A 23702-nucleotide genomic window follows, 5' to 3' on the forward strand; every position below is an offset into this window, starting at 1 on the left:
TTATATTCATCAATTTAAACCTTATGAGTGCAATTACCTCACCCACAACCTTGAGCTTGTAGTAGTTGTGTTTTCCTTGAAGTTTTGGAGGCACTACCTAATTGGTGAGAAGTGTCACATCTTCACTGATCACAAGACTCTTAAGTATCTACTCACATAGAAGGAGTTGAACCTTAGACATTGAATGTGGGTAGAACTATTGAAGAACTACGATTGTGTCATAGACTACCATAGTGGTAAAACAAATGTAGTGCCAGATGCCTTAAGTAAGAAGTCTATAATAGAGTTGAGACCTCTCTTAGCATGATTGAGTTTGAATAGTAAAGTCGAGTCACTAGTCGAGTTGCAAGTTCAACAAGAGTTAGTCAGTGAAGTCAAGAAATTAAAGGGTTCAAGCTACTGGTTAAAGGCTCGAGTTGAGCGGGTTCATAAGGGTGAGGCACCTAGATCAAAGTTATGTGATGGGGGAACATTATACTTTAAGGGTCGATTTCGTGTACTCGCAGATGCTCTGTTGCATAGTAAGATTCTTCATGAGGTACACTGCAGTCCACTCTTAGTTCACCAAGGCAGGCAATAACAAGATGTACCAAGAGATTGACAATTGCACTGGTGGTCAGGCATGAAAAGGAAAGTGTTTGAGTTCGTTGCTATATTCTTAGTGTATCAGTAGGTTAAAGTGAAACAACAGGTTCCCTCAAGGTTACTTTAGTCTATTCAGATACCTCAGTGGAAATAGAATAAGGTGACCATGAACTTTTTAATTGGTTTACCGATGACTAGATAAAGAAATGATACAGTTGGTAGTAGTAGACTGCTTAACCAAATCAACCTATTTCCTCCCAGTTCGAATGGGCTACATCTTAGAGAGGTTAGCTCAGTTGTTAATCTGTGAGATAGAGAGGTTATACGGGGTACCGACTTTTATCATATCCAATAGAGACCTTCATTTCACTTTCCTCTTTTGGAGAGCCCTTCACGAATCCTTAGACACCAAACTACATTTCAACATCTCCTTCCATCCTCAGACAGATGGCCAATATGAACTTGTTATTCATATCTTAGAGGGCATGCTTAGATGCACCATTATAGACCTAGGGGCTAGTTGGGAGGACCACCTGTTGTTATTGGAGTTTGTATATAATAACAATTTTTAGTCGAACATTCAGATGGCTCTATATGAGGCATTGTTTGCGTGAAAGTGTAAAACTCCACTGTATTGGACAAAGCTCAGCGAGGGTAAAATTGTGGGTCCTACCTTGATAAAAAAATTGAAGAGAAGGTTTGGTGGATTCAAAGCTATTTGAGACAAGCCTTAGATAGGCAGAGATCTTACGTAGGTCTGAAGTGTAAAAATATTGAGTTCGTAGTGGGGGACACTACAACAAATTTGTCAATTTATGACAAAATATCTATATGACGTTACATATATTGTCACAAAACATACTATAACGTGACTTTTTTTTTATTTTTGTCATATTTATTGATTAAGGGTATATATTTTATGACAATTTTAAAAATGGTCATTGATTTTTGTCACTATATGTTTGGCGCCAAAATCTTTCCACCAAATTTTTTGGTGGGAAACCTTTTAATGACATATAGATAAAATAATGACATTGTAAAATCGTCTCCAATGAAAAACAGGTATTAGTGACGATTTATTATAGTGACGATTCAATTTGAATTAGTGGCGTTGCACATTCGTCACTAATAAGTTTTATTCGTGACGATTTAATTTGTCATATTTTATAAGACACTAAAAGTGACATTTTATTATTGTCACAAAATAATTTTTGGACGACGAAATCAATTATTTGTCACTTGTTTTAGATTAGACACCTGACAAACTCACGTGACATATTAAGACAAACAAACTTGACTAATTTGTCAGTCTATGAATAGTTATTACTACCTTATGCTTGCCACTGTCAGCTAGGATTATTATAAATACGTCCATGCTACAGTTGAAAATAGGGATTTCTTCTCTCCAAGTTATCACAAAGAAAGAGATGTCTTCTTCTTTTTCTCCATGTCACCCTCATTCTAACATAGAAAAACACAGATAAACGATCGATTCTCTCATCAACTACGATTTTCCGTCTAAATTAAAAGGGATAATTCACCAACTGTCGACGAAATTAAATTTATTTTCATCGACGTATAATATAATATCATTAATATCGAGAGAATTCTCTGATTATATGACATACCAATTATAACATACATAACTATTATAAATGCACCAAACATTAATTTCTTCCTTGTTTCTCCTCCTCAAAATATCAAATGTAAATCAACTTATTCATTAAGTTATGGTTTTCACGCAGGAAAGAAAGAAGAAGCCTTTACTTAGCATCAACTTTCTAGTAGATTGTAAATCTTTTGATTTGATCAGATTGAATAATTCAACTTTAACTATTAACTTATAAGTGATTTTAATTTTTTAATGATATAATTTGATTAAATTAAAAGTTTATATTCTATTAAAAATTAAAATTAAAATAATATAAAGTACTAGTTTAAAACTAAAAAATGACTATGTTTTTGGATTTTGATTTTTACATAAATAAAAAAACCAGTATAAAACAAGCATTTTACCCTAATTACTTTGGATGAAAACGACCAACTTATTATTATTTTTAAAAAAGTGAATAATTATTTTATAATACGATGGTTCAATATATATAACCGGGTGACTATTTTAAAATATTTTTTTAATATTTTAAAACTGTTTGTAAAATTATTTTCAATATTGATAATGCATTAAATAATTATTTTTAACAGTAAGATTATCCTAATAAAATTTAAATTTGTTGAATGTACAACAACAATTTTAAGTCGAATACAAAAACAGGCAAAGCGAAACTAGAATTAGGCTAAACGACGGCGTTTTAATGATGTAAGCTTCATTTAGGGTTCACTTGTGTATATTTTTTAATTGGAGCCCAAAGGTTTAATCTTGGCGCGTTTATTTAATAGAGTTGTATATATTTTTGTGGGCAAACAAAATTTCAATTCAGCCATTGAAGAAAAAAGGAGGATTTTTAATCCCAAAATTTCTCGGATCTAAAGCGCCTCTGAGATAGGTTAGCATTCTGCACTTATTTGCCTAATTTTGTAGTATGATTTCAATCTTCTTCATTAAATTCCGTTGTTTACTTCTTTTTTTTTAAAAAAAATCCCTTAACTTCTGTGCTTGCTTGATTTTGTGTACTGTGATGAAGTTCGCGTCACTATATTGAATGCGTTACGAATTTGTTTATTTCTTTTTAAAAAATTTCTATTATTTGTCTCTCTAAATTACTTTTGCCTGCACTGGTGAAAGATTTGGGTTTCTAGATTACATCTAATATTAAGTGTGTTAGAAACTTTAGAAAATGGGAAAAAAGAAAGAAAGATAGAGAACTCGGCTGAACCGACTAGCTTTTGCTTAATTTGTATATTTGAAGTATGTTTGACCCTAAGATGGATTTTGTTTGCTCTTTGGTTGACAGTCCTTATGACATGGGTGGAAACGATGTGTCCTCTGATCAAGTTATTGAAAAACTTATTGAAATGGGGTTTGAAAATTCTGATGCTGTAGAAGCTGTAGAAGCCGTAGGACCATCAGTTGATGCTGCGGTTGAGTATGTTTTGAATGGTTGTGATAGGGATACTCTCGGTTCGTCCACTAGTTCTCAATGTTCTCCAAGGGATTTAAAGAGTTCGGGTAAGAGAGTTATGACCTCTTCCCAATGTAAAAGTCAAGGGCGACAATCCACGATATGGGATCATTTTCAATCCACAAGCAAACGTAAGCAAAACGGAGGTAATGATACATCTGATGGGGTTGTGTCCAGAACCCAGGGGCTGCCTAGTCTTGAGGAAGAACAAAAGGGACCATTCCTCCTTATAAATAATCAATTAGAAAATGTGGCAGAACCATTTGGATCAAATTGGGAACCAAAGGTTAACTGTTTATTAAGAAAGCATTTTGGTTATTCATCTTTGAAGAGTTTCCAGATGGAAGCCTTGGCTGCATGGCTTGCTCACCAAGACTGTCTTGTTCTTGCTGCAACAGGATCTGGTTAATCTTTATTCTCTTGTGTTTCTTGTTATTTTTCCCGTTCACTTTGTTATTTCATAACTTGGAGAGTACTAATAGCTTGCCTTCTGCAGGGAAGTCCCTCTGTTTCCAGATTCCGGCATTATTAACAGGAAAAGTTGTAGTTATGGTTTCTCCTTTGATAAGCTTGATGCATGATCAATGCTTAAAATTATCAAAACATGGGGTCTCTGCTTGTTTTCTTGGATCTGGACAACCAGACAGCAGTGTGGAGAAGAAAGCGATGAGAGGAATGTATAGTATTATATATGTTTGTCCAGAAACAATTCTGAGGTAGGTGCATACTTTGCATCTTGTATGTCTCTGAACATTTTAATTCTTTATCTTGTTTGTAATTGAGAACAACTAGTACTTTTGTGCAGACTAATAAAACCTCTTCAGAGGCTAGCAGAAAACCGCGGAATCACATTGTTACTTTTCTGGTTCTCAAAAGTCAAAACCATTTATTTCCTTTAGGCTGCAGCCTATATGTGATTGCATATCCAATTATAAGCTTCCTTCTCTCTGTATGAAATGGTGGTTACATAGCTTATGATGAATCCGCTTTTATTTGTTCTGCACTCTTCTCTGTTTAGACCCTTTACATCCCTTTTCATTTTTTTTATTGTATTTTTTATTGGGATCAAATGGAACTGTGTAGATGAACTACTGTTTGTGATCTTATCGAGCCATCTAACAGGCAAGGTTTCTATGCAGGTTTCTATGAAATGGTGGTTACATAGCTTATGATGAACTACTGTTTGTGATCTTATCCAGCCATCTAACAGCCAATCATCGGGTCAGTGACCAAAATGTAAGAACTCAAAATTTAGTGGTTTAATCATAATAAATTTAGAATTCAAAGATTTAATTGTGGAATATTTCGGTTAGGACTTGATATTAAATTTGAATTAGTGGAAGGGAATAATGGTTTTTTCGCTTAAAAGATTTTATTTCTCTCTCTTAAAGGATATAGCACGTGGATGGGGGGAAGATTTGGAAACTCCTTTCTTGCTCTGTTCTTCTTATACTGTGAGCTTTACTCATAAAGGTAAGAATATGAATTTGGTGGTTTTCCTTTAATTTTTGGGTTGGTATTGAAAGCTTGGGTGTTGTATAAGCTTAAGGAAAGCTTATATAGTATTAAAACAACAAGATAAGTGTTTTAGAGATGAAATTGTAAAATGGAGTTGATAACTATAAGTCGAATTTTGAATTGATTCAAACTCAAATGGAAGATATGAGATCTGCTTTGTTAGCTGTTGGAATTCAAGTGCCATCACTTCAATTTTCAGGTAAACAATATAGTTAATCAAATAAAAATTATTATATAATATTAATTGTAGTAACTAATACTAATTATTTTAATTTGTAGCTTCAAATGATACTATGAACTCAACATCAATAGAATCACAACCAACTCAAGGTTTGGATTGAGATTGCTACAATGAAATATTCCACAAGTCATATTATTATCATATTATTTTTATTTTCTGTAAACATTTAAACATTTTTATATTTATAGAAATGAAATTATTATGTTTTTAGTTAAATATTTGTTTAAATCTTATTATTTCGCAATAAGTCAGGTATTTTTTTTATTTAGATTTGTATAAATAATTTTATTTTAATATATATTGTCATTAAAAATGTGATAATTTTTAGTTTTACCACTATCTTGGTGACTTTATATATGGTGGCGTTATGCATAATCATCATTCATAATATTATTAGGTAACGATATATTATGTTACTAAAAATGTGACAATATCTTTTTCGTCATATATAAGTTGATTTTAATGCATTATTTGTGATAATATAAACTATCAATAACGAAATCTTATTTAATTTAGTGACGTAACCAACTGTCATAAATATAAATTATAAAGTGATGTTATGCATATATGTCATTCATAATATTATTAGGTAACATTTATATTATGTCACTAAAAATTTGACAATATCTCTTTCGTCATATATAAGTTGATTTTAATGTATTATCCGTGACGATATAAATCATTAATAACAAAATTTTACATAATTTAGTGACATAATTAGTTGTCATTGAATATTAATCATATAGTGCCGTTATATATAAATGTCATTCATGCTACTATTAAGTGACGATGTACTACGTTACTAAAAATGTGACAATTTTCTTTTCGTCACATATACAATGAAATTATTGTGTTATTGGTGACAATATAATTTATTAATGACGAAAATGTACATCATTTGATGATGAAAGTAATTGTCACTAAATGCAAATTAAACTGTGACGTTATCCATTAGCGTTATTATATATTTAACAATACATGACGATAATACATACATCGTCACTTTTGACATTTAGTGACACACCTAGGGTGACGATCGTCGTGACATTGACTTTTACGTCACATAATACATCTAGTGACATAAATTAAAGTTTTAGTGACAATAATCTAGATGTCACTAATAAGAAAATTTGTTGTAGTGGGACAAGGTTTCCCTCAAGGCTTTTGCTTGGAAGAAAGTAATACATTTTGGGCACAAAAAGAAGTTGATCCGCGCTTCATAGGGTCTTATGAGGTGCTAAAGGGAGTTAGTCCAATAGCATACCAATTAGCCTTACCTTTAAAGCTGAAACGTATTCACAATGTGTTCTAGTATCGATGCTCAGAAGATATTATTCCGATCCTTCCCATGTCACACCCCTAGAGCATATTGATGTTAGCCCAGACATGACCTATGAGAAATAACCAATCAGGATCTTGGCAGGAGATGTAAAAGAACTAAGAAACAAAATGATTCATTGAGTAAAAACGTTGTGGAAGAGCCATCGAGTTGAAGAGGCAACTTGGAAAACTGAGAAGGATATGCAGGTTCAGTACCCCCACGTCTCATATCTATATAAAGTTTGAGGACAAAAATTTCTAATTAGGGGGAGAGAGTTGTATGCGCCAAATTTTAGGTTAGGAGTTTCAGGCTAACCTAAGAGGGCCTTGATTAAATCATATAGCTTGTAAAGAGCCTTGACCCAAGTTTGAGTGGAATGGGGCTTGAATTGAGCCCAATTGTTGTTAAAAAGGAAATTTTTGAGAGTTAACTAAAAATTAGAGAACCAAAGAAATAATTTCCTATTGTTTGAAACAAAAGCTGAAATTTCTTAATTGTACCTATGCCATCTATTAGAAGGGCTTCCATTATTGTCTTGTTCTTATTCTTTTCCCTCTTTTTTTCTTACTCTCCAAACTCATCAAAGGTGTAAACTTTGTTAACCACAAGTACAATTCAAGATTAAAGAGGTAAGAACTATCACCTACTCCCTTAGAGCTTCATTTTAAGCCCTCAATCTTATGGTTTGGTTATGTGAACCATGATGGGGGTTTAGAGAGGTTTGAGTTTTAAGGCTTTAAAATGTTCCTAGTCCATCTCTGAGGGTTAGAAATCATGTTTCTACTCCTTTTAGGTCCTTAAATGAACTAGTAAATCATCTCATTGATTTTGGCTAGTGAAAAAAAGTATAAGAAATATCCAAGGGCAAGAACAATAAGAAACTTGTGCTTGAGTCACTTTGAGGTGTTTTTCAATAGCTAGACCAAGGTAACACACTTAGAAGTCTACTCTACCATATTTAGATCATTACATATGTTTTGGTAGTTTGCATGACTTATGAAGCATGTCAATGGTAGATTGCATCTATTGATGTTTTTAAGCATGATTATAGACCTATTATGACCCCTTTTAACTTACATAAAACTTAAATAATTCTTAGGACCCTTAGTAGGGCCTTTGGGTAAAATGAGGATCATTTTCATGCCCAAAACAAGGCATTTATGGGAAGAGTATCGGTACTAGAAGAACAATATCGATATTGTTTGTTAGATGATTCAAAACAAAGGGATTTGGCACAATAAGTATTGATACTACTTCAATGAGTATCGATACTCTGAGTAGGAGTAACAATATCGGGTTCACTTAGCAGATTCCAGTATCAAATTTAGGTATCGGTACTCATGAGAGTATCGATACTCGGGGTAGAGTATCGATACTTCCAGCAGAGGTATCGATACTGTGGCATTTTAAAAAAAAATTGAAGCTTAATTTGGTATCGATACTTAGGAAAGTATCAATGCCCTAGTATAAAACAATTAATACTCGGTTCAAGAGTATCAATACCACCGTTCCTTATCAGTTCATAATAGCAGTCAATATCGATACCTAGGGGTCGATATCGATACTTAGAGGATAATACTGATACTTAGGGGTTTAGTATCAGTACCCATGAACAATTTTGGATAAGAAATCCATTTGGTTAAGGGTTAGATTTGAGGGCCCAACCATATTAGATCACTAAGAAATAAAACTATTGGAAAGAACATTAATTAAATACAATACAACTAGAAAAAATAACAGCTAGGATAACATAAAACTAGACTTGTTTAATTCTCGAGGAACAATCAAGACATCCAAGTTCTTTTAGCAGAACACGATTATCTCATTTGGATATATCCCAATCAGTGTTAAGGAATTTTAGTTTCCGAATAGGCATAGATGCCTCAAGACTCGACGGAGTAAGTTAACCGGGTGTACTTTTATGATGCAGTTTCAGATCTCACCCCTAATACCCGAGGATACTTTAAAAAGGCTAGAGGGGTGTGTGCTCTAAGATGTAGAACCCTCATCCACACCATGATTCCTACTTCAACAGTTCATAACAACATTTTCTCATGTCTTCATACCTATGCCACAAGCATGCTCAAGTAGTGAATGCATGTAGTATGGTACAATTATAGTGTGGCACTGAGCTCGTAAGCTCATCGTTCAGAATGTATTTTCATGCACATGTTCTTAGGATACCAGTCGAGGAGTATTATTATCATCAGTAGTTCCAGATCAGCCGAGGCATCAAAGAATGTCTTGAGTTATTCATAGAGGGCATATACTATTTATAGGCCCCTTTTGTATTCATCCATAACTCTATTTTGTTAAACTCAGTGTTGTTATTATTTTTATATTTTGGGAGCTCCCCTATTCATAATCTTGATTATTACATTTTTATTTTATATCTTTATGGATGGTTTTATAATGATGCTTTACAGTTGTTTAAAAAGAAATTCTTTGGGTTAGCCACTTCGGTGGACCCATATAATGCTTTAATTCTTCAATCTTCGGGTTAGTATGGATTAGGTTGTTATATATAATCCATTCAAGGTAATATTTTTTAAAAACCCTAACTCTATTTTCTTCAATTTTTATCCATGTTTGTGTAAAATTGACCAAATAAACTGTTAGGTTATAGTTTTTACCCATTTTTGTATGCAAATTAATACTTTTAATATGTTGCTTTTTCTATTTTTTCAAAATTTTTAAAAAAGTTATTATTTTAATCTTATACATTTATATTAATCCTCTACATTAATAGCATTATTTAACATATATATGGTTTGATTACTTCATATATATAATTTTATTTATTTCATTTTTTATATCTATATATTTTTTCATATAATGTTTATATATACACACACACACACATTTTCATACTCTTGTATATATTTATATACTTATATTATGTTTCATAATTACATATATCAATATTTTAGCCCACTATTTTATGATATCTTTTACTTACAAAGCCTTGAATTATTGATGTTTATTGAGATTGAGATTAATTGGTTGTACACACATATTACCTTTTCTTGCATGTCTCTTATCCTGATTTCACTTTTTAAATGGCCCATAACAAACGTCACCATTCTTCCCAATCTATTCCACCTTCAAATCCTCCTCCTAATTGCATTCCTAACCTTAATCCAGACCCAACTGAGCTAACCATCTAAAATTCTTATTTTAATAATCACAAAAACTCTCTGTAAGTGTTATTTCAAAGACTTTGAGTCTCACCTCCTTAGTAGTGAACATATACCTACCTTACTCATCAAGACTGTCCTAAAATTCAAATATCTTTCTCTCCTCATAGCTTTGAAATTGGACAATACTTTCAAACTTTTCCATTGTCTATTATCAATTGGTCCACATTTTCTATTCTAATGTAGTATGTGTCCAAAATGAGGGCAGAACCCATACCAAAATTATTCACTCGTATCTTATTAGGCAATACATCACTATCGATGTTTCTTCTATAGCTAAGGACCTTGGCCTTCACCTTATAGGGATAGAAAATGAGAAGGATTATGTTGACACCACCCTAGAATGACAAAAGTGATAATATTCTAGATTACCATGATTGATTCCTTCATCTGATTATCTCTTGGTTGTTTAAACCATCTGGAGGCAATTATCCCTTTATTTGTAATATCGATATTTGGTGGCTTCACTGTTTCTAACACAAAAAGAGGATAAACTTTTCTCAAATCATGTCGGTGAGCTTGTTGACACTGTCAACAACATTCCTTCCAAGCGAGTTGATTAATTAGTCTATGGAAACCTTTTGAGTAATATGTATGTGAAATCTAAAATCAATGTTTCCCATGACCCTACTATTCCCTTAACCTCCCTCATTGACCTCAAATCTCTTCAAAAATCAGTACAAGAATAAGTTGGAAATACGTGGAAAATAAAGGAAAAAGGAAAAAATGTTGGCAGTTCTTTTGGAATGGCTCTAACTCCACCACTTCAACCTTAGGATGATGATTTGATGGACGATATTGATGATCCAATGAATCGCGTTCCTGACGATACTTTTCAATTCGATGGTGATGTTGTCGGTGAGATGCCTCTCCCTTCACATTTTTAGAAGATGGAGACGCTTGACTTTCACTTTGCATTTATGGAGTCTCAGTTCACTGTGGAATCTCATTTCATCGGTATTTCCTCTCGGTAGTTAGTGATTGAGTCTCGAATCATTGAGATGTCTTACTAATAGTTCACTCTATAGTAGATGTACATGGATTTGAGGCATGACTATCACACTTGGTTTGACACTTTGACAGATCAAATCGAGTAGAGTTGAGACTCTTGCTTATGAATTTTCATCTTTTGTACCTCATCTTCAGATGTCAATCCCCCTCCTCCGCCTCAGATGTTTGATCGCTCTTGTGTTGTTGGTTTTATTGATGGATTTATGTTCTTTATTTTGGATATTTTGTATACTTTTAGTTTCAAATGTTTGTTTTCACATACTTTGATCTTGATGGATTTGATTTTATGTTCGATATTTTATGGATATTTATACATTTTATATTCTGAGACATATATATTTTTTAATTATGGCCTTGTTTCAACTTTTGAGAATATTTATTCATGTTGACCAACTTCATTTGGTGATTAGATCTTCAAAACTTATATATATGTCTTGCTTAGTTCTAAAACTTTTTGATTTAACTAAAATGGGAGGAATGTTAGAATAACAGGCAGTAGTTTTCAAGAAAATCTTAAAAAATTCCAAATGTTTTGTTATATAAAAAGGGGAGATTGTTTTAAAGAAAATTTAAGATTATATTTGATTTGGTCATTCGAATATAAAAATTTTCTTTAAGGTCAAACACATCATTTTACTCCTTTATTGGAAATTATATTACAAAATTTTTTAAAAAAGTTTCAAACTTTAATCGAATCAAAAATTATTTTTAAGCGCAATAGTATCGATATTGTTCATACGGCATTGATGTAGTATAAATGCTAATAACATGAAAATACACATTAGTACCGATAATGTTAATAATAATACCAATACTACTTGTGGTTCATAAATTCCATTAAGCTATATCGGTACTGATACTCTATCAGTATCGATACATGTATTGATACTCCAAGTGATAATACCGATAACACCCTTATGTTTTTAAGAATTTCAAATTCCAGTATAGCATTTTGGTACCTATACTCATCAATTATTTATACTACTTAAGTATTACCGATATTATAACACTTCATCCCAATACCTTTAATTCCCCAAATTTTAGTTAGTGATCAAAATGTAAGTTTCGAAAGTTTAGTGGCCAAAGTATAAAATTTAAAAAGTTTATGGACCAAATATCCAATGTTTAAAAGTTATATATTTTGGCCTGTAAATGAATAGTTTTTTGTGAAACTAATATTTTTTTTGGGAATTAGAATTTTGTTTCGGGATTTGTATTAAAAGTTATAAAGCAGTAAAGTCTGGTAAGAAATTGGATAATCGGATCGAAATGAAATTTCACAAAAATTTGGAGGATGCTAGATAAAGGTCGGAAATATTATTTCCATAATTTAGAATAGTGAAATTTAGCATGGGTCAGTGTAATTGAAGTTAATTTTCCCTATTTAGCTTAAATTGAGAAAATTTAGTGACTAAATTGCAATTTTTAAAAAAGTTCATGGCCAAAGTAGAAATTCAACTTAACTTGGGTTCATGTTTGACTATGAGATATTTTTAATGGAAGATATTTCAATGACAAATGGTAATTAACGTGATCCATTAATGACAATTTTAGGATATGTCATTAATTGAATTTTAAATTCAATTATATTAAATGGATGCAAAGTGTTTTGATTAATAATTAAAGAAAAATCAAAGGAAAAATCAGCCATGTTTCTTCTCCAAGTGGTCGAAACTCCATAACCAGCAAGGTAAAAATTTTTATTTTGATTTTCAAAGCTACATGATTGATTTTTGGATTAAGTTATTAAATAGAAAATTAATCCTCTTGAAATTCTCTATCATTTGGTATAAAACTACATGGAAATCAAACATAGATGACGAGTTTCATGATTTGGGTGGTTGAAGAACATGTTTGATTTTGAAGATTTGGTGAAAGTTTTTTGTGTTATCGATGTTGTTGAATAATTCAAAAGCATGCGTGATGATTAAAATCAAGTGTAAAGGTGTAAATAAATTCTGTTCATGCTAGGGTTTTTAAGGATGGGTTTAATTTTGATTGAATTTGATGTTATGAAAACCAAAATAGCATAAATTTGATGTAAGGAGGTTGAATTCATGTTTGAAATTGAATGAAAAATTCACCCTAGTGAACTAGTGATATTCGACCTCAAGGATAAAAAAAGGGAAAATGTTTAAAAATTTCCTATGGTATAGAATTGATGTTAGATGTGTTCTACATATTTTGGAGATTGAATTAGATCAATTTGGAATGTTGAGAAAGTAAAAGGACCATTTTGCAAGTTTTAGAAATTATGAGGCATTGATTAGAAATTTTGCAATTATGTACATTCAATGCTGAAATTTAATTATGGAATGCTGAATTTTAAGTTTGAATATTGATTTGGGACTAAAGTTCAAGTTTGGTGAAATTCCATGGTGGAATTCGAATGGTTATAAAATTTAAGGACTTGATTGCAAGTTTATAAATGTGATATTACTATTTGAATATGAATTATAATGCTGGAAGTTATTACTTGAGTGCTGATTTTCAAGTATAAGTATTTATTTGGGATTAAATTTCAAGTTTATTAAAGTTAATGCTTGGATTCAAAAACAGTAGAAAGATTAAGGATGAAATTACAAGTTTTCAGATGTTAAAGTATTGGATTGTGTGTATCAGTTACATGCTAGAATTTTTAATTTTTGGTTTGGAATAAATAAAATGGTGAAGGACCATTGTGAATTAAATGGAAAAGTGGATGTGAATTTTAAAAGGAATTCATAAATGGTGATATAAATGCAAAGTTTGTGAAAGTTGAAGGATTGATGATGGAAATGAATATTTATAGAATCGAGTGAAAAGTTTAAAGTTATTATGGAATTGTGATTTATTTTTATATCGATTTAGTATTGATTATGCTTAATAAAATTTATTTTATCGGAATTAGATTATGTTAGTGGAATATTAACATATAGTTTGAAAATGGTGTTGTGTATGCGATGCCGTACAGACTACGACAAATCTTTTGAACTTAGTGATCCGGAAGTGAAAGGCAAAGCAATTTCATAAAAGAATATCATATTAAAGGTTCATTATCGAGTCAAAGGTGACTGTAATTTATTTATTTAATTATTCTGATTGAGGAAGACTTGTGATAAGTCAACCTCAGATGATTTATTCTTAAAGAAAAGTTTAAATGTGATTATGGAACATTTTCATAATGGTTACTAAAATGATTTATGATTTATTTTGGGTATGAAATTACCCAATGCATTTTTATATGATATTTTATGCAAAGACATTTGAATGAATTTTCTAAGATGATTTGGACAGGAACTGCTCAAAGTATTTTATATGATATTTGTATTTTTAAATTAAGGATGATTTCAGGTATGAACTTCCCAAATAATGATTTTGTTAGTGATGAGTTGAAAATGATTTTGTTTTGTAAAGTTTGATTTAAATGAATAAAATATGATATGAAAGCCCATTGTATGTTGCATTGAGAGTCGTAGGTACGCATGGCATGTCAGGCAGTTGTGTAAAGTAAAGTAAAATAAGGTTTGATTTCGGTATGGTACATTTGTGTACATTATGTATAATAGCGGTGGTGCAAATGATAAGATTGCACTTGGACTGTATCTTATGATGATGATGATTGGCACTGTTGGTGCTTAGTAAGCACATTAATGTATGACTCACGTACCTTACATTATCTTACATATACATTGGGCTATGAAAATATATGAGAAAATTATGAAAATTATCTGAAAGAAAAGAATATGAAAATGAAAATGAAAGTTCTGAATTGTGTACGAATGAAAAAGGATATGAAATAGTTGTTAAATCTGATGTTGATTTACATGATTTTGATGAAATCATAAGATGGTGATTTTAAGGTTTCTGAAGAGGAAATTGGATTTAATAGATCAATTTGAAAGTTTCAAAGATTTTCTTTAAATCACATTTTTATGTTTTAAAGTATTTTATGACATTTTATGTTTTATATCACATTAGTTGTGTTACTACCTCACTAAGTTTTACTTAGCACGTGATGATTTTCATGCGTAAGTTCGGATAAAGAAAAGAACATGAAGTGAGTAGCCTCTCAAGCATCTTTTCAGAATAATCGTACCTAATATCATTATCAGTAAGGCATTTCTAATGATCATTTTCTCTTTTTAGTGACATTATATCATATATGTCTGCTTGATTTATTGACTTTATTTAGAATGGCCTGTAATAGTAAATTAGGCCTATTCTATTTTGGCTAGCATTAGCTATATCTGCAAGTATGAATGAATATTATATATATATATATATATATATATATATAATATTATGTTTTAAAAAGTATTTAAAGGATTTTTAAATTAAACGTTATTTAGGCAGTTTTATATAGTTTGTGAAACAAAACTGGATTGCCTAATGCCTGCCTAAAATCGATTTTGTTATAATTGATAAATGATGATTTTGTGATTTTACCCAATTAATTTAATTAGTTTTAAATCATTAAATTGAGATTTTAGAAATGGTCCAAAATTTCAAATTTTTTATGCAAATACTGTCTGAATGTTTAACGTGACATCTTTAACCCATATTTCGAGACACATACATGTTATGAGTGTTATATTTATTGGTATCAGAGCTGAAGTTTTAGCCAATTCTCAGCCTAAACTGAGTTTATTATATGTCGAAAATGTGTACATGCCTCTAGAATGTTGAAACTATTGATCTGGTATGGTTAAGTGATTTTATTAATGATGTTGCTCCTTGTTAATGTAATTTTTGAAATGTGGTTGTGTTAGATGCCGAAAGAAGAAATATTGTCTCAAATGATCAATTTTGAGATTCAGGATAAAGCTAAAAGTGAGGGTAAGAAATATGTAAGGATAAAAAAAGATCGAGATTGTAATCGATCCAAATAGACTAGAGAAAACTTTAGTAATTCTCCCTATAAAGGTTGGAGCTATAAGAGATTATCATCCATTTTGAGGAAGAAATGCCCAACCACTTAATAAAACTTAGTGAAATAGAGGAATCTATCAGATTGTTTAGAAGGTATGCAAGAGAATTTGAGAAAGAAGAGTATCCAGAGAAATTATTGAATTTACTAGCGCTTATGGGGTTTTTACATGTATGTTTAAATTTTTGAAAAGTATATAAGTTAAGTATTAAGTTGCTTAAAGAAATGTTTGATTTGAGTTAATCTTGAGTGTTAGATTAAAGACTAAATTTTTAAGGCCAGAGAGCAAGGGTAAGCGGTAAGTAAGTTGTTTGTTAAAAGTTTAAAGAAATATGATTTCATGTGGTTATATATAGATTATCATTAGTTAAGTGAGATGATAGTAGAAGATGAGTTTGTATTTATTCTGATTAATTAGGTTCTAGGTACTCCTATGTTAGTACAAAAATTTGATAGAGGAAAATGTATTCTGTTAGAACGTATTGATAGCAAAATGATAGTTACAAATCTACTGGTCATAGTGTTAGAGTAAAATGGATAAGTAGAATTTGCTTGATAAAGATTCGAGATGCTGTGTTTCCTACGAGTTTTAAGGAATTATCATTTGATGAGTTTGATATCAACTTGGGCATGGATTGGTTATCTCCGCATGATGGTTGGGTAGATTGTCTCAAGAACCTATTATTTTTGAAAATTGCAAAGGTTTATGAAATTACATTAATTGGAGAAAAAAATGCAATCATTGCTCAATGTGATATCAATAGTGAAATTGATGTCAAAAAGGTTGTTCAGCCTACTTGGTTAATGTGGTAGACACATGAACATCTAAGGTTTAGTTTGAGGATATCCCGACAGTTTGAGAATTTTAAGATGTGTTTTCTGATAAATTACACAGATTAACTCTTGATCGCGAGGTGGAATTTAAGATTAATATTTTATGGGTACTGCACTTATATCGATGTTTCTGTACCGATTAGCTCAAACGAAACTCAGAGAGCTAAAGGCACAATACATGAACTACTTGATATGGTTATGTCTCCATGAGATGCATCAATAAATTTTGTTAAAAAGAAATATGGATCTTTATGATATTGCATATATTACCGTCAGTTGAATAAAGTGACAGTGAAGAATAAATACCCTCTTCCAAGGATCGATGATCTATTTGATCAGCTTAAGGGTGTTTCATTATTTTCGAAGATTAATTTTGATTAAGATATTATCAATTAATGATTAAAAAGGGAGATGTTTTGAAGATAGCTTTCAAAACATGATATGGTCACTATGAATTCATAATGATACCATTTGGATTTAGTAATTTGGTTGTTTCATCCGTAATTGGATCAATTTGTGGTCGTATTTATTGATGATATTTTGGTTTATTCTAAAACTAAAGATGAATATGATATACATCTTTACATTGTACTTCATATACTATTGGATAAAAAACTTTATGCTAAGTTCTTAAAGTACGAATTCTAGTTACCAAAAGTTGCTTTTGTTGGCCATGTTGTTTCAGCAGAGGGAATCAGAGTTGATCGCAAGAAAGTACAAGCAATAGTGGAGTGGAAAAACTCTAAAAAAATGCCTCTAAAGTTCGAAGTTACTTGGGATTTGTTAACTATTATCAGAGATTTTTGAAGAATTTTTTGATGTTTGCTTCTTCACTCACTAAGTTACTGAGAAAAATGTTCCATTTTTATGGACACAAAATTTCCAAGAAAGCTTTGATATACTTAAAATGATTTTGACAGAGGCACCAATTCTAGTGCAACCAGAATCAGGCAAAGATTAGGTGATCTATAATGATACATCTCATAATGGTTTGGATGTGTGCTTATGAAAGAAGGCAAAATTGTAACCTATGCTTTGAGTCAGTTGAAGGCGTATGAGATGAATTATCTTACTCATGAATTAGAGTTAGCAGCTGTGGTTTTAGCTTTAAAAATTTAGCGCCGCTATCTATATAGTGAACGATGTTATAACTATACTGATCATAAAATTCTGAAATATCTGCTAACTCAAAAGAAATTGAATTTGAAACAAAGGAGATGGATTGAACTTATGAAAAATTATGATGTGATCATTGACTATCATTCTGGAAAAGCTAATGTAGTAGCTTTTGCATTTAGTTGAAAAATATTCTTTGCATTGAGAGTTTTGGGTGCTCGATTATCAATTGAAAAAGATGGTGTACTCGTTGTGAAATTAAAGCTAAGTCTTGCATTATTAGATCGAATAAAGGATCTTCAAAGTAAAGATAAAAAGTGTTTAGCAAAGATTGAAAAAGTAAAGAAAGGCAAAAATATAGATTTTAACGTTAAATCCGATGGATGTTTTTATTATCGGGAACATGTTTACATACCAGATGATAAAGAATTAAAGAAGGATATTGTTTCTGAAGCTCATTTTAGCCATTTGATAATGCATCTAGGAGGAAATAAAATGTATCACGATTTGAAGAGTTGATACTAGTGGGTAGGTATGAAAAAGGCTATAACTGAATTTGTATCCAATGTTTGGCGTGCCATAAAGTGAAAGCATAACACTAGGTGTTATATGGTTTGTTGCAACCTATTTCCATTCCTAATTGGAAATGGGAAAGATTTACTATGAATTTCATTATAGGTGGTTTACCTTTGACACTCAGTAAGAAAGACTTGATTTAGGGTGTTTGTTAATAGACTGAAAAAGACAACACACTTTATTCCAATTCGGGTGGATTACTCGATTGATAAGTTTGCTGAGTTATATATCAGGAAGATTGTGTGACTAAATGAAGTGCCTGTCTCGATAGTTTCTGATAGAGACCCATGTTTATTTCAAGATTTTGGAAGTCTTTACATATAAATTTGTAACTCAACTGAATTTTAGTACAACCTTTTATCCGCAAATGGACGGATAATCTAAGCAAACTATTCAAATACTTGAAGATATGTAAGAGCATGTGTTAATAATTTTAAAGGATTGTGGGAAAAATATTTTCTTTTGGCATGGTTTGTTTATAACAACAGTTATCAGTAGAGTATTAAAAATGACCCCTTTTAAGGTATTATATAGAAGGAAATTTCGAACACTATTGGATTGGTGTAAGCTAAAAGATTCGAGATAAGATAGGTCTAGATTTAATTAAAAAAGTAGAAGAAAAGGTAAAAGTTATACAGGACAATCTCAATATAACGCCCCAAATCCTGGGTTAGTAGTTTAGATCAACTAGAGACTAATATTTTGAGCCAAATAACCTATTAGAATAGCTTGGACCCATTTTAGTGATAGTGGGCTGAGTTGGGCCCAAGGGAACTTTAAAGGGTGGGAATTATTTTATGAAATTGAAAGTTGAGGGACTAAAAGTGAAAATGTCCCCTATGTTATTTGAATGTTGAAATACTATGACCCTATTATATGTTTTACACGAACAACTCCCCTAAACACCTACCAAACACTCTTTCTTTTCCCTTCAACTTTTCCTCTTCCTTTCTGGTTTTCAAAGTGAAGATTTCAAGCATTACAAGTTTAATTTGGTTTAACCAAGGCGCGAATATAATCCCCATCTTTCTAGCTAAAATTTAAACCCTATTTCTTAAGTTTTACACATAGTTTCAACATAATCGGTTTTCCAGAGGTTTAAGAAAACCTATGGATTATAGGTTTTTTTTATAGATTCAAGTTAAATGAAGTATTCTGAACTCAAGTCCAAACTTTTAAATAAACCAGTAATCCATTTTCTACCCTTTGATTAGTGAAAGAAGTGGGGGAGAACTCTAGGTCAAGAGGAAAAGAGAAGCTATCCCTTGGTTAATTTGAGGGCTTTTAGTATTCAAGCATTCAAGGTAACACACTTACAACCTTCTTCATACCATTTGGTGTCACTAGAAATGCAATGTAGCTTAAGAGTTAGTTTCAAGCATGTTGAGAAATTTCATGGTAAATTCTATGTATTAGTGATATAACATGTTTTCAAGCCTTATTTATGATCCCTAATATCAAATAAAACACCTATACACTAATTAGGGACCTCAATGAGGCTTTTTGGGTGGCTAGATATGTGTTTTGCCTAAACAAGGCACTTTGTAGCGAAGGTATCGATACTGTAAGAACAATATTGATATTGTTTATCACTCAGGAAAAAAACTAGGTAATTTTAAAGGGGTAGTATCGATACTCATTCATAGAGTATCGATACCTAGGTAGGAGTATCAATACTCAGCCTAGAGTATCGATACTACTTTACCCAAATAGCCTTTATCAGTCTGGAGGTATAGATACCGACATGTGGGTATCGATACTAAACATTTAGTATCGATACTGAAAGGTCAATATCGGTACCCATAAACATTTTTGGATAATTAATCGAAGGATTATGGGATCAGATTTGAGGTACCCCACCTAATTTAAGTAGCAGATAAGACTCTATGTGATAACAATAATTTTTATCAAAATCGTAGAAATAAAAAATGATAGGGTTTCATAAAACTAGCCTTGGTTGTATACTCGAGAAAACGATCAGGACACTTGGGTCATTTTAGTAAATAATACTTGTATCGAGAAATAGAATCAGTTTAGATATCCTTAGGTAGTGAACACGCCACTTTAAACTGACTTACTAGGGCACAAAGTCCAACACTCACAAGGGGTGGGTAGTCGAGGGTGTTGTGTTCGATGTAGAGATTCCGAGCCTCATTATTGGTATACTCAAAGGGTACGTGAGCTTCAAGTTACAGAACCCTTAGCCACACCATGATGTATACCATAGAGAATGTAGTGTACGAGTATACTTACTAGTATATTTTACCAGTTAGCTTGAGCATTAAATGAACACTTTTAGTATGGATTAGTTGTTATTGTGGCACTGGGCATGTTAGCTCAGTGTTTTGAATTTGTTTCCGTACGTAGGTTAGTAGAGGAGTTGTCAAGGAGCCCTTTTTGAGGAGTAGAGATCTAGATCGAGCTTGTGTGCACATTACGTTATGAGAGTTTTCTTTTAAAGGGCATTTATATTTGTTAACCCTTTATTTTTTATATTCGAGTCACGACTTATTTTAAATGATGATCTGAATATTTTGAATTATTAATTTTGGGAGCTCTTAATGTAAACCTTTTTATTAAATTATGGTTGAATTGTTTTTTTGAGTATTTACAAATAACAGTTTTTACAGAGCAAGTAAAGAAATTTTTTGGTAAGCCACTCTGATGGTTCTGTGTGGCATTCTAATTGGTTGACTTTGTGTTATAGTGATTTAGGATGTTATACTCAAGATAGTTGCTAACTGACAGAAATCTTATTTAGATCTGAAGAGAAAAAAACATAATATTAAGTTGATGATAAAGTATTTTTCAAAGTATCACCATCGAAAAAGGTTATGAGATTTAGGCGTAAAGGAAAGCTGAGTTTGAGATTCATTGGCCCATATGAGATTATAAAGAGAGTTGGTATGGTAGCTTATCAGCTAGCATTAACTCCAGATATGGATAAGATACATAATGTGTTTCACATATCGATGCTTCTGAATACACCGGAGGAGATTAAGATTCAACCTAACTTGTCATATGAAGAAGAAAAAGTAAAGATTTTAGCTTATAGAGTCAAAGAATTGAGAAACAAGACGATTCCACTTGTAAACGTTCTTTGGTAGAATCATAATGTTAAAGAAGCAACCAAGAAATGAGGGGAAAATATAAAAAGACAATTTCTTCATGTTTTTACTTCAGGTATGTAAATACATATGCAAAATTTGAGGACAAATTTTCTTTAAGGGGGAAGAATTGTAATACCCCAAAATTTGGTTAGTAATCAAAATGTAAGTTTTGAAAGTTTAGTGGTCAAACTATAAAATTTGAATAATTAAAAGACCAAAAAGGTAATTTTTAAAAATTATATATTTTGGCTTGTAAATGAATGGTTTCTCACAAAACTAATATTTTTGTGGGAATCAGAATTTTGATTCGGGATTTGTATAAAAAGCTATAAAACAATAAAGTCTGATAAGAAATCGGATAATCGGATCGAATCAAAATTTCACGAAAAATTGAAGGATGCTTGATAAAGGTTGGAAATATTATTTCCATATTTTAGAAAAGTGAAATTTAGTATGGATCGGTGTAATTGAAGTTAATTTTCCCTATTTAGCTGAAATAGGGAAAAGTTAGTGACTAAATTACAATTTTAAAAAATTTGATGTCTAAAGAGGAAAGTCAACTAAAATTGTGGTCATCTTTGACTATGAGACATTTTTAATGTAGGATACTTCAATGGTAATTGGTAATTTTAAATTCAAGTGTATTAAAAGGGTGCCTAAGTATTTTAATTGATAATTACAAGAAAAATCAAAGAAAAATTAGCAATTTCTTCCCCAAGTGGTCGAAACTCCATAGTTAGCAAGGTAACATTTTTTGTTTTGTTTTTTAAAGTTACATGATTGATTTTTGGATTAAGTTATTATATAGAGAATTAATCTTCTTGAAGTTCTGTGCCATTTGATATAAAAATTACATGGAAATCAAGCTTAGATAATGAATTTAATGATTTGGGTGGTTGAAGAACATGTTTGATTTTGATGATTTGATGGAATATTTTTATGTTATTGATGTTGTTGAATAATTCTAAAGCACGTGTGATGATTAAAATCAAGTGTAAAAGTATAAATAAATTTTGGCCATGCTAGGGTTTTTAAGGACATATTGAATTTTGATTGAATTTGATGTTATGAAAATTAGAATATCATGAATTTGATGCAAGGGGGTTAACTTAATGCCGTAAGTGCAAAAATAAGGGGAAAATGTTGAAAATTTTATATTGTATCGAATTGATGTTAGATGTGTTCTACATATTTTGGAGATTGAATTGGATCAATTCGGAACGTTGACAAAGTAAAATGACCATTTTGTATGATTTGGGAACTATGAGGCATTGATGAGAAAGTGTATATTTATGTATATTCAATGCTGAAATTTAATTATGGAATGCTGAATTTTAAGTTAGAATATTGATTTGGGACTGAAGTGCAAGTTTGGTGAAATTTCATGGTGGAATTCAAATGGTTATGAAATTTAAGGACTTCATTGCAAGTTTATAAATGTGATGGTACTATTTGAAAATGAAATTATAATGCTGGAAATTATTACTTGAATGCTGATTATCAAGTATAAGTATTTATTTGGGATCAAAATTTCAAGTTTTATAAAGTTAATGCTTGAATGCGAAAAGACTAAAAAGATTAAGGATGAAATTACAAGTTTTCAAATGTTAAAGTATTGGATTTATTATATTAGTTACATGCTGGAATTTTTAATATTTGGTTTGGAATAAGTAAAATGGTGAAGGACGATTGTGAATTAAATAAAAAAGGTGATGTGAATTTTAAAAAGAATTCATAAATGGTGGTGTAAATGCAGTTAAAGGATTGATGATTGAAATTAATATTTATGGAATCGAATGAAAAGTTTGAAGTTATTTTTGAATTGTGATTTAGTTTTATATCAATTTAGTATTGATTATGCTTTATAAAATTTATTTTATCAGAATTAGATTATGTTAGTGGAATATTAACATATAGTTTAAACTTATAAACTATTACAAAACCATTTAAGAGCATCATTAACACATAATATACATGCCCACTAGGATTATCAAAAACATTAAAAGAGATGTCATATTAATACCGGGAGATAGTCCTCGTGTAACAGCCCATACCTGGTCTAGATGACTGACCCGGGTACCCGAGTGTATATTCGGTTCCAATCATGTTGGAAAAAACAAATCTCTAAATCATGTAAACTAGCAAAATCATAATAAATTTAAAACAAATCAACATGTGACACATAGCGACAAAACATATTGTAT

At 31.2% G+C, this 23702-nt stretch overlaps 1 protein-coding gene across 1 annotated transcript; it reads left to right on the plus strand.

Moving 5' to 3' along the window:
• The first annotated feature begins 2998 nt into the window (after positions 1–2998).
• Positions 2999–4385, plus strand: LOC120152798 (ATP-dependent DNA helicase Q-like SIM). Its single transcript, XM_039164926.1, has 3 exons — positions 2999–3089; positions 3498–4069; positions 4162–4385. Exons 2-3 carry the CDS (start codon positions 3508–3510, stop codon positions 4383–4385), a joined length of 786 nt encoding a protein of 261 aa, XP_039020857.1. The 5' UTR covers positions 2999–3089; positions 3498–3507.
• Positions 4386–23702: the final 19317 nt, after the last annotated feature.

Source organism: Hibiscus syriacus, unplaced genomic scaffold (genome assembly GCF_006381635.1).
Source record: "Hibiscus syriacus cultivar Baekdansim isolate YM2019G1 unplaced genomic scaffold, ASM638163v2 tig00111095_pilon, whole genome shotgun sequence".
Taxonomy (NCBI): domain Eukaryota; kingdom Viridiplantae; phylum Streptophyta; class Magnoliopsida; order Malvales; family Malvaceae; genus Hibiscus; species Hibiscus syriacus.

Excerpts from the sequence above, each read along its gene's own strand:
- LOC120152798 (XM_039164926.1), top strand. The coding sequence starts at position 3,508 with ATGGGTGGAAACGATGTGTCCTCTGATCAAGTTATTGAAAAACTTATT. Across the intron at positions 4,070-4,161 it reads TCTTGCTGCAACAGGATCTG|GGAAGTCCCTCTGTTTCCAG; the intron begins GTTAATCTTTAT and ends TGCCTTCTGCAG.